Source organism: Doryrhamphus excisus, linkage group LG18 (assembly GCF_037039965.1).
Source record: "Doryrhamphus excisus strain RoL-2023G ecotype Guam linkage group LG18, RoL_Dexc_Guam_v1.1, whole genome shotgun sequence".
Classification (NCBI taxonomy): Eukaryota; Metazoa; Chordata; class Actinopteri; order Syngnathiformes; family Syngnathidae; genus Doryrhamphus; species Doryrhamphus excisus.
In genome coordinates, this window is record NC_136374.1 from 13,111,845 (window position 1) to 13,128,982 (window position 17,138).

The following is a 17,138-nucleotide window of genomic DNA, read 5'->3' on the forward strand; positions in this document are numbered from 1 at the left end:
CTACCTCAAAAGTAAAAAAAATATATACTTCAGTAACTGCATACCAAGTACCAATACTACTTTGAATGAAATATATGTTCAAACTAAGATTCCAGTCTTGTAAATCCCTCCCACAGCACAGCGCCCAAGTACATAATGTGCAGCAGAAGGAAGATTTTTATCTTCTAAAATCCCATGTTGCTCAAAGTAGATGCGATAAACACAAAGCTACAAAAAAAAAAAAAAAGTGCCAGGGCGTAGATTGGATGATTCGGTGTAGATGGAAAATTTCCCAGACATAATGTGATGCAGACTATGGGTCATTAAGCTTTCTGATGTTCATTTTCATACCACGCCTAATGTGTCTGCTGGACCTGATGCATCAGGAAGATGAATGATCATCTCCACGAAGCAAACGACCCGCGCTAACATACCAAGATGTGAGGCTTGTAAACAACGAGAAAGGTCAGACGAGTCCGGCAGACTGTGGTGAATTCGCCCTTTAAGATGCTGCCACGTTAATCAAGGTCATCAATCAAGCTGACTGATCAGTAAGGGGCAGCACGCTTTGGCACACATCCATCTTTAGCCTATACCACCTGACTTTGGCCGGGCCAGCCAATCACAGGGCACATTTAGACAAACAACCATTCACACTCACATTCATACCTATGGACAATTTGGAGTCGCTAATTAACCTAACATGTTTTTGGAATGTGGGAAGAAACAGGGAAAACATGCAAACTCCACACAGAGATGACCAAGGGGTGAATCGAACCCGGGTCTCCTCGCGGTGTGGCCTAACCACTCGCCCCACCGTGCAACCGCTAACTATTTAGCCTCTTCAATTTACTTATTGTAAACTTAAAATGTTTTAAACAGAGTAGGGAATAAGGGCAAATAAGCCAAAAATGTACCACTTCCACACAGAATGAGAGAACCTTTTTTTTTTTCCTTCATCCTCAGCCATAGCATGTTGGCTCGGCTAACATCATGTCCAGCATGTTTTTGGAATGTGGGAGGAAACCGGAGTACCCGGAGAAAACCCACACATGCACGGGGAGAACATGCAAACTCCACACAGAGATGGCCGAGGGTGAAATTGAACCCGGGTCTCCTCGCTGTGTGGCCTAACCACTCGCCCCACCGTGCAACCACTAACTATTTACTTATTGTACACTTAAAACGTTTTAAACAGAGTAAGGAATAAGGGCAAATAAGACAAAAATGTACCACTTCCACACAGAATGAGAGAATAATTTTTTTTTTTCCATCCTTCTCCTTCATCCTCAGCCATAGCATGTTGGCTCGGCTAACATCATGTCTAGCATGTTTTTGGAATGTGGGAGGAAACCGGAGTACCCGGAAACATGCAAACTCCACACAGAGATGGCCGAGGGTGGAATTGAACCCGGGTCTCCAAGCTGTGAGGTCTGCGCGCTAACCACACATCCGCCGTGCAGCCCCACGCACGATGTAAACATGCAAACTCCACAAAGAGATGCCCAAGCGGAGATTTGAAAGCAGATCTTCTGACTAACCACTAGTCCACCGTGCGGCCCATGTTGGCACCCTTTGAGGATAAAAATGCTCTTTTAGAAATCCACGCCTTCACCATCATGTGAGCCCGAAGGAAGCACATTCCCATTTTGACAACGTTCCATAGTGGCAGGCAAAGTGACGGACAGCAGTGCATGAGAACCCCCCCTCCCACCCTCCCGCCGTCGGCTTGGCCCGCAGAGCCAGAGAGTAGACAGTATCTCCGCCGCTTCATGCTCAGAGAAGCAGCTTTTGAGGGATCATGAATTATGAACAGCTGTGTGCCCATTCTCATCATTTTTACACGACGATTATCATTTTCCGCTGCTTTCATGCTAGCAGGAAGTGGGTCGCCTGTCGTGCTTGTTCTCAACATTTGACAACGATTTTGTCTTTTTTTTTTTTTGGCTATGCTTTGTTGCCCCGATGTCCGAGCTCATGTGACAAATTGTCGACTTAGAAGTATTTGCATGGTTATGAATATTCCATATACACGGGTTCTCAAAAGCGTTCCAATGTGAACACACAAACGGTAACACATGTCAAGGAGGTCGGCACGCCTGCAAGCTCTTACGAGAATGAAAATTTCTTGTACGGGTCAAAAGAGCGAGTCTAATTTGCGAGTGTGCGCACTGAGACGGACGACTTCCAGCGCGGCTTCATGTGCAAGTCGCCGCGCATCAGATCAAAGCGGCGCCGCTCATTAGCTATGCAAGTACTCAACCATACATTCCCATCACGTTTCAAATGCAGCGTGACATCAAATGAAATAGAAAAAAAATACAAAGTCTCAAGGCAAAGTAAAGAAAGTGGAGATTCTATTTCAGGCGTTCGTGGCTTTGGCGGTGACCTTTAATCCAATGATCGACTCCCCCACCCCGACCCGACCCGACCCGACCGTGGCCTGCGTTGGCTTCTGCAGTGGTCGTCTGAGTCTGATCCAACCAGCAAAAACTACAGAACGTTTTAACATTCTTGGCCAGGGACAATCGATATGCGGCAGTCCACACGATGGAGGGAAAATGCTGAGCTCGGCATTTTCAGGTCTCACTGTATATCTTTATACTGTATCTGCCTATAAACGAGCTAACAAAGACAAGGAATCAGACAACGACTGCTGTTGGTTGTTTCATGCAACCAAAGCAGAAAATAGCTTCTGCGGATGCGTTCACCAAGAGGCTTTTGTTCCCCTACGAGTGGCAGCGCATCACATTGATCTCCCTCGCCATGCACAATTTATTTGACTTCATTGTCCTCCCACTCGCCTTGTGTCAGGGGTGTGTACATCCTGCATGTTTTGTGTGTGTGTGTGTGTGTGTGTGTGTGTAGGTGCTAAACCCTCTGTCATTGCATCAACCCAGAGACACGTTTCCACCAAGCAGTGTTCACTTTCGGAGTGGCCTGGGTTGGCTTCAGTTCAGATGTGTCATAATTAAAAGATTAATAACAATATAAACCCAGTATTACTATTTGGCCACTGAACTGTGTTATAAATGTATTTTCTGTATGATTCCAATAATTATTACAAGTAAAAATTGTTGAATTTGCACATTTCCTGATCAAATTCCTGGCAGGAAGCATAGATGAGACTGCAGTGCACTGGATGTTGCATGCCCATTTCTGTGCGTCCACATGTCACCAATGATACAATGTTTGCATTTGTTACACAAATTTTGTGTCTTTAATGTAGGTCTGACAGCATGATTCATGCTAATCAGACGATAAAATACATAGAAATGTCCTACCTTGAAGCCGAAGTCTTCTTCACCGTAAAGGGGTCGGGGCGTGCATGAGCTGGAAAGTGCTTGTCCCTGCCGTCCTTCCAGAGAGAGGAAAAGCCAGCATCAGCCGTTTGTTTTGTGTGACTGAAATACAAAAACAGCAGCGCTAGTGTGAGCTAGAATTAGCAACAAGGATTATATAGTTAGCCAAGGTATAAAACAAAACAAAAAAATATTCAAACCGGACAGAGGACAGGTACCGTAAAACGGGGTTATAAGGGACAGAGGGACAATTTTTGGACGATTTGCGATCAGTCCAGTGTGTACCCCGCCTCTTGCCTGAAGACAGCTGGGATAGGCTCCAGCATACCCCCGACCCTTGTGAGGATAAGCGGTAGAAAATGAATAAATGAATGTTCAAGAATATATGTTTCTTTGAAAAAAACAAGGGTTGCATGGCGGTCGAGTGGTTAGCGCGCAGACCTCACAGCTAGGAGACCAGGGTTCAATTCCACCCTCATGTTCTCCCCATGCGTGGGTTTTCTCCAGGTACTCCGGTTTCCTCCCACATTCCAAAAACATGCTAGGTTAATTGGCAACTCCAAATTGTTCATAGGTATGAATGTGAGTGTGAATGGTTGTTTGTCTATATGTGCCCTGTGATTGGCTGGCCACCAGACCAGGGTGTACCCCGCCTCTCGTCAGAAGACAGCTGGGATAGGCTCCAGCAACACCTGCGACCCTCGTTAGGAAAAGACGTAGAAAGTGAATAAATGAAAAAAACGCTTCCTGTTTAACATGAAAAAGCAGAATTACATTTAAAACATTTTCCCACAAATTGTCCCTTATTACCCCGAAAATTGTCCCTTATTACCCCCGCCATCCTTTATAACCCCATTTTACGGTACATACAAATAAAAAGGTAGGTCTCTTGGTAGGTTCCATGTTTAAATAGCAATAGAACACTATATTCTGTGTCAGTCAAAACTGTCTAAAATGGTCCGTACTGAAGGACTTACATTTAGAACAATAGCTGAGGATTTAGTTAATTGCTAATTAATGATTAATTCATGAAGTAACATTTTTGTGATGTCACTTCCTGTGTGGATGGGCTGAAATAAGCTATTCGCCAACCTCAAATTAATTTGGCACTTTCGACTTCATCTGGACTATAATTACAGATCTGTTTACCGACACCAATAGCTTGTTGGAAAAAAACATGTTAGGTTTGAGTGCTGACACACGCTAATAACACAAGCTAATTGACGCCAACGCCTGCGCTTTGAAGGTGTTGATAGTAATACCCAGAAATAGGGCTTCTACTTCTGTTTCTGGGCCCCCCCTCCTCCTCCTACAGAGGAGGAGGAAACCAGGTAGTCTACTGGAGATACATTGTGATGTTAAATGATACATACACGAGGACGGAGCTAAACAGCAAAATAGATAAACAGCATGAGGACGTGAAATCCCTCATGAAGGATTTGAAGAAATTGCATCACGTCAGAAACAAATGAATGGGCTGGAAGGAAAAGTAGAAGCTTGAAATAAACACAAAATGATGAAAAGGATTGCATTACATCGCAAATGACTGGATGATTTGGAGCAGTCGACGAGCATGAACAACGTGATTGTGACGAGGATTTGCGCTACACGCAGGTCTTATGCCAGTGGGGCTGATAACGGAGGAAGATGTTGCTCCAATATGCTGTATTATGCAGACAGGATTTTAGTATCATAAACATACTTTGCTTATCAATGAAATTCATGGTTAGCATTGTGTTTTTGGATTACTGATATCAATCTCGGACAACTGTCATAATTAGTTTTACTAATTAAAATCTAACTAATGTTCCACATTATTATGCACGCCACAGATATCAAGTAACCTACCAACCTCACCGTCATTGGCAGTTATAGGCATAAAAAGAAAAGAAACTCATGGATTGGCCATCTTTTTTCCCCTTGACCGCAACCCAATTGAGAACCTATGCAGATCACAACAAAACAGCAGCTGTGGAAGGCTATTCTGACATCTTGTAAGGAAATTCGAGTAGAAACACTCCAAAAACTCACAAGTTCAAGCTTCAAATGCCCCAGTTTTCCGATGATTTGGTTTTCAATTAACTTTTTTTAATCAAAATTTTGCCTCATTGTTTCGGTTTTGGCTGCACGGTGTTTGAGTGGTTAGCGCAGAGGCCTCACAGCAAGGAGACCCGAGTTCAACTCCACTCTCAGCCATCTCTGTGTGGAGTTTGCATGTTTTTAACCAGTTTCCTCTCACATTCCAAAAACATGCTAGGTTAATTGGCGACTCCAAATTGTCCATAGGTATGAATGTGAGTGTGAATGGTTGTTTGACTATATGTGCCCTGTGATTGGCTGGCCACCACTCCAGGGTGTAACACGCCTCTCGCCCGAAGACAGCTGGGATAGGCTCCAGCACCCCCTTGTGCGACCCTTGTGAGGTTAAGCGGTAGAAAATGAATGAATGAATGAATGATTGTTTCGGTTTTGGCTGCATGGCGGACGAGTGGTTAGCGCGCAGGCCTCATCGCGAGGAGAACCGGGTTCAACTCCACTCTCGGCCATCTCTGTGTAGAGTTTGCATGTTCTCCCCGTGCATGCGTGGGTTTTCTCCGTGTACTCCGGTTTCCTCCCACATTCCAAAAACATGCTAGGTTAATTGGCGACTCCAAATTGTCCATAGGTATGAATGTGAGTGTGAATGGTTGTTTGTCTATATGTGCCCTGTGATTGGCTGGCCACCAGTCCGGGGTGTACCCCGCCTCTCGCCCGAAGACAGCTGGGATAGGCTCCAGCACCCCCTGCGACTTTTGTGAGGATATGCGGTAGAAAATGAATGAATTAATGAATGTTTTGGTTTTTATACAGTATTATGCACAACACTTGCTAATTTGCCCTGCACTGTATCAATCCTCGGAATCGAGTGCCAAAACCTTATTTTTTATCATTTACTCAAGGATTTTTGTTTTTTTTGGATCTAATTAATAACGGGAACCAAAGTACCGCTGTAATGTAACAGTGCCAGTTTCACCACAACCACCTTGTGGGTGCCAAACAGGCTTTATTGTCTTGAGTGTGTGTGTGTGTGTGTGTTTGCTCACCATCATTTGTTTGTACGCACGTATGTAGAGTACATATATATGTGTATGATATTTGTATGCATCTCCTACGTGTGTGTGTGTGTGTGTGTGTGTGTGCACATGCAGGGAAGTAACGTGATGGAGGACCAGGATCTCAGAGACATTGGGATCACAGACCCAGGACACAGGAAGAAAATCCTCCATGCGGCACGCAACTTGCCAAAGGTATGACTTACATCTCTAAAATTTTTATTTTTTTGTTTTTAATTAATATACTAATTCATTGCACCAGAAGTCTTTTAAGGGACAATGGACACATACCTGCACTGTTTCTGTGCTGCAGGTCAAAGCTCTTGGCTGTGATGGCAGCACGTCTTTAGCTTCATGGCTGGACGTCCTGGGTCTACAGGAATACCTGCCCAACTTCCTGTCCAGCGGCTATCGCACTTTGGAGTGCGTAAAGAACCTGTGGGAGTTGGAGATCATCAATGTAAGAAGCTTATTAGTGCATATGCTTTATGGTAATGGTAATGGTTTAATTTCATTTGAACATGCATCAGATTACAATTGAATGCATCACATAATCAGTTCACAGTTCCACATGTCCAAAAGGAGTAGGAAGAAGCAAAGCTTATTAAATCCTACCCCTCCATCTGGTACTTTTACAATCAGTAACTGTTACATTTGTTCACTTCCTGCTTTCCATAATACAGTTTAAAGGATTTTTTTTTTTTCGTTTGATTTTTTTAAATTTTGTAATTGTTTTGTTTAAATGCAAACCCATGGGATAATATGTTATTTGTAGGTTTTCTCTCTCCAAAGATGATTTTTTTGAAACATATTTTAGCAATGGTTAGCATGAATAATTTACTGCAGTGTAGAAAATGCCATAGACATCTTGTAGCCTCTGTGTTCATTGTGGCAGATATAACACGAGTCAGATACCATCTAGAAGTTCAACTCTACTATTTGAGCATAGGTTCAGAAAATGAGCGTGTTTCCATGGTTACATTTAGCAGAATTTCCTTCAGTGTCCCATCTTTTTTTTTTTTTTTTTTTTACCCCCGCTCCAACATCTCCGACATGCTCTGCAGCATCTCGCAGCAAATCAAGCATCAAGATGACCTACAAACCGTTTTACATTCCCATGCAATCCCAAGGCTCTTTATTAGGATTTACATTCCTATCTAAATGCAGCGCACCTCATGCCTCATTCGGGTCCCACTGGGAATGTGGAGAATAATGGAAACATGCGGCAGAACTTCCAGACCAGTTGCCTCTTCTCCCTGCCTGTGACTGGATGAATAATTGAAAGCTTCAGACAAAGAAGCAGCATCAGTCTGTTGCAGCAGCAAAAAACTAATTGCACATGGAACATTAATAACAGGCTGCATGAGTGTTAATAGCCAATTATGCAAATGTAGGATAAAGAGTTTTGACTGCATAAAACTAACAACCTCTGAGACGTGTAATCGCAGTTTAACAGGGAGGAACATTCTGTACTTGGAGAAGGTGCGTGTCTTACCATTCGCAACAGGTGGTCGCCTGGTTACGGACGAATTCCGTCCCTAGGATGCGTTGCAAGATTAATTTAACAATACAAGCAGTTGATGTTTGCTAAATACAAGGATGAAGAGTCTTGAACCAGTCATGATGTGCTATATATATCACTATATTGACACTTACTATGGTACCCATTGTGTTATTGGATGCTCATATCACCTTGTACTTCAGTATGTGACAAAAAAAATTAATAAAAAAAAATTTAAATAAAAAAAATTAAATAAAATTAAAAAAATAAAAATTTATAAAATAAATTAAAAAAACAAAAAATAAATTATATTAGAAAGGCAGGGAAAAAATAAATAAATAAATAAAAAACAAACAAACCAAAAAAAAACTTAAACTGTATTATGGAAAACAGGAAGTGAACAAATGTAACAGTTACTGATTGTAAAAGTACCAGATGGAGGGGTAGGATTTAATAAGCTTTGCTTCTTCCTACTCCTTTTGGACATGTGGAACTGTGAACTGATTATGTGATGCATTCAATTGTAATCTGATGCATGTTCAAATGAAATTAAACCATTACCATTACCATATATGAAGGACCGCACGGTGGTCCGGTGGTTATCGCGCAGACCACACAGCTAGGAGCCCTGAGTTTGAAGTACGCTGTCTACACATGATACAAGATCATCTTTTATACCGCGGTAGGTAGGTGTTGCTGTTTTGTTTAGCAACAGACGTCTAAGCACTAAACAGAAAAACAGGTGTTAAGTGGTTAAGTGGACCCGAATACTAATTGGTGTATAGCAGGGGTGTCAAACTGCAGGTTTTATTTCCAGCCAGCCACTAAAGCAGGTGATTGCTGGAGAAAAAAAAAACCCTGCAATGTCTCGGCCCCCGAGTGTCTGCATTTGTTATTTTGCTATAAAAAGAAGCTCGATTCCAGATTGTGAGTTATGGAGCATCCCATGAAGGAGAAAGTGGAGTAAAGTAAATCTGATGGTAAAACAGATTGAGGTTGAATTATTGATGGGAGTCGAGGGGCGTGTGCCACCAACAGTGTAATTTGGATGCGACTCTTATTAGTTTAACTTAGACTGGGCCAGGCATACAACATGAGAGAGGACGGCGTTATTGAGGCCGACTTGGATGCTTTGCCTTTTTAGGTCATTAGGGTGGGTCCGCTGGGCCACAGGAAGAGGATCATCGCCTCTCTGGCCGAGAGACCCTACGAGGAGGCTCCGTCCAAGTCCCGCCGCCTGTCTCCCATTATGGTGAGAACGACTTTGCAAAACGACTATGCTATGCTATGCTATGCTAACACTTGGTATGTTTGATTCTAATTTGTGTCTAAATGACATCAGGACCAAATAAGTATGTTATTGATTGAAGACATCAGAGATATTCTTGTTATCAATGAAGCAATACATCTTCCAACCACTTGATGGCAGTAATGCATTTCAATCAGAAGAAACTAGACAAGCCTGTAGTGTTAGGTTACTTCCTGTTTTGGGGCAAGACTTACGGCGAGGAGGCCACAGGGAAAACCCAGGACATGTTGGAGAGACAATGTCTCTCAACTAAGCTGGGAACGCTTCGGGATCCGTCGGAAGGAGCTGGAGGCTGCCATCCCGTTACCTGTGCCAATAGATCAAATCAGACATTAAACAGTATCACCGTACTGTACCTGGCGGTCTTCATTGAGGGCAGAATTTCCCCATGAGCTTTCACTTTATACTACACTGTTCTCCAGTCGTTATGTAGTTCTATGTCGGACAAACGGTGCCTTTAAGTACAAAGTCAGGCAAGCGAATGTGAGATGCATTCACAGACAACATTTTATTTACTCTCCTATGGAATATATTCAATCAGAAAGAACACTTATTGAATTAGTTTGCCCAACAAAAATGCACCGTGTTGCTTTTCTTTTTTGACAAGTTGAATATTGTCGATTTAGTTTGTATTTCTGTGCTTGTGCACAAATGGATTCATCTCTTTCAGTATCTAATTTATGAGATTTTTTTCTTCCATAATGTTCACAATGCCTAAATAAAAGAGTCTGATTTCCCAGCCAAATAAAAGTAGCTGAGGCTTTATTTTCCAGGAGGAATCTTGGATGTACATCAGGAACGCTTAGGGAGACAATTCTGTCTAAACAGTCGTCTGTACGTGTGTGTGATGTCTTCTATAAATGTGTGTGTTTGGTGTGTTAGTTCCATGACCTCCTGTCCCAGACTACGTGCCCTCTGGGCCAGATGGACCCCTACACCAGTCGCTCCATGGACATGCTCCTGCCCCTGGCGGAGGCCGACCGGAGGCGGAGAGGAGGAGATCAAGACTGTAGCGTTTCTCTGCGTTCCTATTGTGAGAGGCCGCGCTCTGTCGTAAGTTCTTACAGTTGTTTACTTACTAAAACTTCTTTGGTTTCCTCCACATCACGTGGTAGACGTTTGCTCACGCTTGGGGGGTACGAGTGTCACGCCTGTAGAGGGCGCCCGTGCGCTATGGTGAGCACTACGCATTAGTAAAGAGATTTTGTTTTCTTTCCCCTCTGCGGCGCCCCCTGGAGAATGTCGCCTTGGGCAATTGTCCATATGCCCCATAGCTAGAACCGCTACTGCTTTCATTTTTCAGTATATGGCCCTTGGTGGAAAAAGTTTGGACACCTCTGACTAAGATGGAACAAACACTTTGAAATTCTGTGGTGCATCAATTCAGAATTCAGAATGTCAACAAAAATCCATAACATGTACAAAAATGGGTTGTGTCAAGAAAAAGTATTCTTAAGTATTGATTTATTTGTATTTATTTTTATTTTAATATGAAATTATTCATTCATTTTCTACCGCTTATCCTCACAAGGGTTGCCGTCTTCAGGCGAGAGGCGGGGTACACCCTGGACTGGTCGCCAGCCAATCACAGGGCACATATAGACAAACAACCATTCACACTCACATTCATACCTATGGACAATTTGGAGTCGCTAATTAACCTAGCATGTTTTTGGAATGTGGGAGGAAACCAGAGTACCCGGAGAAAACCCACGCATGCACAGGGAGAACATGCAAACTCCACACAGAGCTGGCAGAGGGTGGAATAGAACCCTGGTCTCCTAGCTGTGAGGTCTGCACGCTAACCATATGACCGCCGTGCAGCCCAATATTCTATTAATGACACAAAATTTAAAAAAATCACACAAAAATCTTTCAATATGTTTTCATACATTGTTATAATCCCGAACACCCGATCCCAAAGAGTCATTTTTTACGGGTTTTTTTGTGTGTGAGAGGCAAAAAGAGGTGATGATGCAACTGCACACTAATGGATGACAGTTTTAGAGCAGTTTTAATCCGTAAAACCAGCAAAATAGCATTTGATAAAGTGAATGGAAAAACATACATGACAGCAAAGAGGAAGTGGAAGAACATGGAGTGTAGCATGCCAAGGAAATTTTAACGCATGTACACATAGCGTTCAATTCCAAATGTGAAAACTGTAAATAGCTCATGGTGTTATATACGTCAATAAATTGTTATTTTGATGTGAAAGTTATGCTTGAAATGTATGTTTTTTCCCTTTTTTTTTTTTTTTAGTTGGGAACTGATATTTTCCTAACACTTTTCTATGTTCGACTGCTGATTACTAAAGAATGGAAGAAGGTTATTATTATTCGAATTACTACTACTACTTATAACACCTGGCCAAGATCTATACAATCTGATCCCTTGATTCCTGTGGTGACAGCAGTTGCCCGAGAGCGGGGGACCAAAATTCCTGGGGGCACCACTGTTGTTTCCACTACATATATTTGTTAAATTTGTAATTCCTTCAGAGTAATAGAGTAATAATGTATTCCAAGTACAGACAAGTAACACGCTGCACTAAATATGCATGCTAACATAGTCACATCTGTTTCCAGCCTCAGTCAGCGAATGCTAACGCAATCTAGCAAGTTGAATTAACACGTGAACAAGATCTGAACCAGCATCTCGGTCCACTGTCATGAACTCCACGGCTCTTACGTGATCAGCTGCTTCCTCCTGAGGTGAAAGCACTAAGAATAACTCTGCGATCAAATGTTACCATTCGCTAAAGGTCAAGCTGCGGCACCAACACAAAAACAGTCACGCGTGCACAACTCAAGAGGAGCACCCAGCCAGAAGAGGAGAAATACTACTTGATTGCACCACTCACCCGCTCCACCATCGTGGTCTTTATCACCAAATGCTGCTGACCTCCAACAGGAGGAGCATTTGACTCCATTGTCAGTTTAGCCACCAACTACAGTTTTTTTTTTCTTTCTTTGTAGGACCGTCACAGTGAACGACACAAAGAATCTCGTCTCAACTTGCGGCCGCCCAGCCACTCTGCTACCTACGCCACGGTGTCCGCCTGGCACCACCAGCCTGAGAAACTCATCCTGGACGCCTGCGGGTACGAGGCAACAGTAAGTCACTTTTTATGGTCTTCAGCGTTTAGACACTGTTTAGACACCTGCATCATCTAATGCAGGGGTCTCAAACACGTGGCCACTAGTTTGAGGCCCCCGCCTTGATATGAAAGTTTAATGTTAGTGCGGCCCGCGCAAGTTTGATATGATTGCTGTATGGTATCATGTACCCAGAAAAAAATTATTACGTTTGATTAATGTTCATGTTAAAAGTTAAATAACTTAATAGTTATCCTCTCTATCTGTGTGGAAGTGGTAAGTTTTTGGCTTTGTTAAGTTTAAAGGAAATAACTTGGAGGCTACCGTTTAGGTCGCTAGATCTCTAGTTTGCGAGTTAGCATGTGTCTCAAGACCCTGCAGTTGCGCAATATGTTGTAAATAAAAAGAGTATAAATGTGACTATAGTCGTGTTTTGTCATGTCTACAGGGCTCTAATTATGCTTTGTTCATTTTAATCTGAAAAAAATAATTTGTCTACCCACCAACTATATGTGGTTTCTTAAGTTTTTATTATTTGCTGTTTTATTATTATTATTATATTTATTTATTACTGATTGATTGATTTTCTTTATTCTTGATTTGTTTATTTATTTTTCATCTTATTTTGTGCAGAAAAATAAAAAGTAAGATATTTGAGAACAGTGGAATGTTTTATCAGCGCTTTTATTGTAGAAAATCGGAACCAAAGCACTGAAAAAGTTTGTATATTTTTCTGTTTTTAATAAATGCTCCAGTGGCCCCCAAGTAAATTGAGTTTGAGACCCCTGATCTAATATGTTAGCAAAAATGCTTCAACTCCAGTTACTGGGTGTGTGTTCTACAAATGTAAATAACTGCTAAGTCTGTAATTAGCAACAGGTCAAAAAACATCGGCATTGTTAGTTGCTACACTTTATGACGCCGTCTAACCTGGTATGTTTTTCTAAAGTACTTAGGTTCAATGATAATCAGGGATCTACGAGGGATAGAGTCCACACAAGATGCCTGTGCCAAAATTAGGGCAAGTATGACTGAAACCTGCGTTTTTTTTTTTTATCTTAATCCATCAAGTAGCTTCCATTGACATTGGTTCTTTTATTGCAGAAATCAAAGGACTCAAGAAAAGGTCCAGTTGTTATCCTCTCCATCACCTACAGGGGGGTCAAGTTCATCGACGCAGCCACAAAGGTAAAGTGTTGTCTACCAGTCTTCATGTTTATTGATCGTCGACTCAACCCAAAACATTCCCGATGATTGCCTCTGCGTCAATTATTGCTTCCCGTCAGCGTTTCCAGAAACTTTACTTCCTGTCTCCGCTATTAGACTATAGTTGCAGAACACGAGATCCGCAACATCTCCTGTGCCGCCCAGGACCCGGATGACCTCTGCACTTTTGCCTACATTACCAAGGACCTGAAGAGCGGCCACCATTTCTGTCACGTCTTCAGCACGGTGGAGGTGGTAAGTGAAGTTTAGCGATAATAATGCTTTAATAATTATTATTAATCATGAAAACCATCTGTGAAAACAGCATGGGGACGAGCGCTCTTTCTGATTGGCTCATTGATTAAATTTTATCGTCTTGCTAAGTGTGACATTTACATGTACGAGATAACGGTAACCGTTCCAATAAAACAAAAGGTCGATATGAAAATAATGTAAACAATGGGGAATAAAACAAGTCTCTCCATGGCAGACACAGACGTATGAGATCATCCTAACACTGGGCCAGGCCTTCGAGGTGGCCTACCAGATGACCGTCCAGTCTAGGCCGAGACACTACGTCCCGCATTCGTCTTTGGGCTCGGAGGTCCAAGAGACTAAAATAAGCCGACCAGTGTCGCAGTCGTGGAGCAGCATGAGGAGATCCGCAGTGAGTAGCACACCCACAAACAATCACCGAGTTATTTTTTTTTCCAGATGTGACCCAGGCCTCTTTTGTATGTTAATATAAATTCGATATGTCTGAATGTTCGGATCTCGTATATCTGACCGATAAATCATCGAATGACTGATTTGGCCGTGGGAAAGTTGGGAAAACATACTCACAGATGTAGACAATATTTGTAATCCGAAAATTATTTTGAAAAGTAGTTTCAGCAAAGTGGCTCAAGTCAATGTCCACTCCTGGTACCGACATCCACCCAACTCACTCCTCGTAACCATAATTATCACATACTACAGTATTAATTGGCCCTGTAACCCTAGAAACCTCCCATGAATGATACGGGAAAAGGCCGAAATGATACTGTGTCAACGCCCAGGGCAGTGATACTGATAAAATATAGAGTTTAACCATGTCCAGTATCAGCCCCCGTAGCTGTCCACTCAGAGCGCGCTGCTCTGGTATCGTGCCTGTGAAACAACCAATCAGAGAACAGCGCAAGCGTGAACACACAGCGTTTGTTTTGCTGCCGTCTGTGCTCTGTCAACTATTATTACTGAACTATTATTAGTCAACTATTATTGTTGAAATATTTTTGCAATTATTGTGTTTACACCGTTTAGATATAATACATGTAATAAACTGAAATAAACCGCGTGCCAGTATCATATACTGACACTGATACTGACATTTGGGGGCATGATACCTGGCCTGATACCAGACAAACCATGTGATAACCTATAAGTATCTTTCTGCTGAATCGCCTACGTGAAATCATTTGGTTACAAAAATGTTGACTTTCACATTACAAATAGTCGTGGTCATGTGAACGACGCCATGAAAAGATCAGATTCTAACAGAAAATCTGAATTGTAGCGTGAAAATACTCTTAACAAAAAACTTTTAAATCATTGACAATTTTCCAGGAGTGACTTTAAAATGTAAATCTTTGCAAAAGATGCTAAATAAAGTGGCTAATCGTACATTTTGATTGTTCTGTACTCCTGTTTCGATGCCACCGTCTTAGGTCTACGTGTATGTAGCTCAACATCTCATAGCTGACGCCATGTTGCTCTTCTTTAGACAGCAAACTAATCAAGACTAAATAAACAGTACCTTTGTAAGTGGTGCATTGTTTCCTGTAGTTGCCAGGTGCATTGTCTACAAAAGCAAGCAATCGCCGGGGTCAAAAAACACTGACATTAACATCTGTTGCTTTTATTGATTCCGCACTATCATGAATGGTTAGCGGTTTTATCTACTTTACCACTAGATGCGCTTTAAAATATTGATTGTTACCTACAATGAACTCAGCAGTATTAATGCTATTATGACATAAGCACTATTATTACATATAATTGGTTCTGTTGCTGCTGTGTAATATGCTTATTAATAAATGACCATGTGGTCAAAGAGTGTTACCTTTTCATTTCACACTCTTTCATGCAGCCAAAATCATAAAGTAAAAAAAAAAAACAACTTTCCAGATATGCAGTGGAACCTCAGTTAGAGTCAATCCATTCCAGAGGGTCCGACTAAAACCAAAACATACTCTAATCAGTCAATTTTCCCTAACCAAAAATGTTAACACACTTTTTTATAGCTTTTCCAATTATGTTTTTACATGTAGAAAACAATTCAAAATACATATAAATTAATTTAACATCTCTTTTACTGCAGAATTAACCGCTGATGACATCATAGACAGGCGACGGAGCATGGGAACAATGACTTCCGGTCCGGTTTTTGTGCATAAAAAATAATTTACGAACACACTAGGAGTCACACAGTGTATTAATAACACAAAAAGACCCATGCTTTTTGGTAATGAATGTCAACCAAGACAAAATTTGTATACATTTTCAATGTAAACTGAAAACTACGCCAACAGGTGCGTACACTAACCGAGGTTCCAATGTAATGAATTTTCACATTTGGTAAACAACAGCCCGCTGTTAGCATCATTAGCCAATTAGCATCATTTCCTTTTTGTAGTTTAGGTAAATCAACGCTCCGGCTGCAATTAGAGCATTTAGACAATCAGACAATTAAGAAAAGTCTTAATGATCAATTAGCCGAGTCATCAATCACTATGGCCTTTTCCGAGTAAACAACATGGAATTTAGCAGCATAAAAACTAGCAAGAAAAAGACGTTTCTGAGCCAGAATATTAGAAACGGGTCCAACCTTGTTGACTTGCACTTTTCCAGACACCATTCCCAGATTCCGTACTTAGGTCTGTCGTTGCACTGGAACCAAAACACCGTCCAATCACCATCAAGCCCTTACAGCACAAGCCTCCATTAGGCAAGCATGTTATGTCCTTTTCTAACAATGTCTCTCTTTTAACGTGTCTTTGCTCTTGTCTTCTTGGTCCTGCTGCTCCCCAGGGTGCCCCTGTGCTCGAATGCCGCTGCTGTCACTGTCACACGTGTACCACCCACCGTCCTTCTTTCCTCCCGTTGCACTCTGTTAGCCCCGGAGTCCAGGTCCTTCTCTTTCCTTGCCTCTATTCCACCCCCCGCCATCGCACATCTGCTCACGCACCACCTTGCCCAACCGCTATTTGGACGCACCAGTCATCTTCTTTTTACCCTTCTTTTTCTTCTTCTTCTTCTTCCTTTTGCACCACCAATCTCATCTCCCTCTCACATCACCGGTCATCACCATCGGATCAAATAGACGCCATTAGGTCCAGTGTTGCAGTTTAGCTTCCTAGCTACCAGTTTTGTAGATGGTTATGGTTGTTTGTTTCTTGGTGTTTTATCTTCTACATTTGAAGACGTTATTATTATCTGTGATTGTAAACTTCTGGGATGTGGTTGCCGTGTCTTTTTGTGTCAATGGACGCTTCGGGGGGGGGGGTCAGTTTTGTGAAACCGACGAAACACGGTAAAAAGTAATACACAGCAAATACAATCGAAAAGCTGCGTTTACTGTGAATTCACTTTATCAGTTAATTTGCATTAAGC

The 17,138-nt window shown here is 42.0% G+C and overlaps 1 protein-coding gene across 7 annotated transcripts in view; it reads left to right on the forward strand.

The window, feature by feature from the left end:
• The window catches only part of anks1ab (ankyrin repeat and sterile alpha motif domain containing 1Ab), a 37,476-nt gene that overhangs the window by 13,183 nt on the left and 7,155 nt on the right, over positions 1-17,138 (forward strand). For 5 of the 7 annotated variants that reach the window (XR_013630302.1, XM_078798653.1, XM_058055810.2 and 2 more), the window contains 10 exons: positions 6,470-6,568; positions 6,687-6,833; positions 9,019-9,126; positions 10,066-10,236; positions 12,162-12,299; positions 13,231-13,302; positions 13,386-13,469; positions 13,605-13,742; positions 13,978-14,154; positions 16,557-16,655. Coding sequence is in view for 6 of the 7 variants with exons in the window: in XM_078798653.1 (XP_078654779.1) it covers positions 6,470-6,568; positions 6,687-6,833; positions 9,019-9,126; positions 10,066-10,236; positions 12,162-12,299; positions 13,231-13,302; positions 13,386-13,469; positions 13,605-13,742; positions 13,978-14,154; positions 16,557-16,655 (1,233 nt within the window). In the remaining variant the exon portion in view is untranslated. The remainder of the gene's footprint in view (positions 1-6,469; positions 6,569-6,686; positions 6,834-9,018; positions 9,127-10,065; positions 10,237-12,161; positions 12,300-13,230; positions 13,303-13,385; positions 13,470-13,604; positions 13,743-13,977; positions 14,155-16,556; positions 16,656-17,138) is intronic. The other 2 variants (XM_078798655.1, XM_058055811.2) reach the window with 1 other exon arrangement.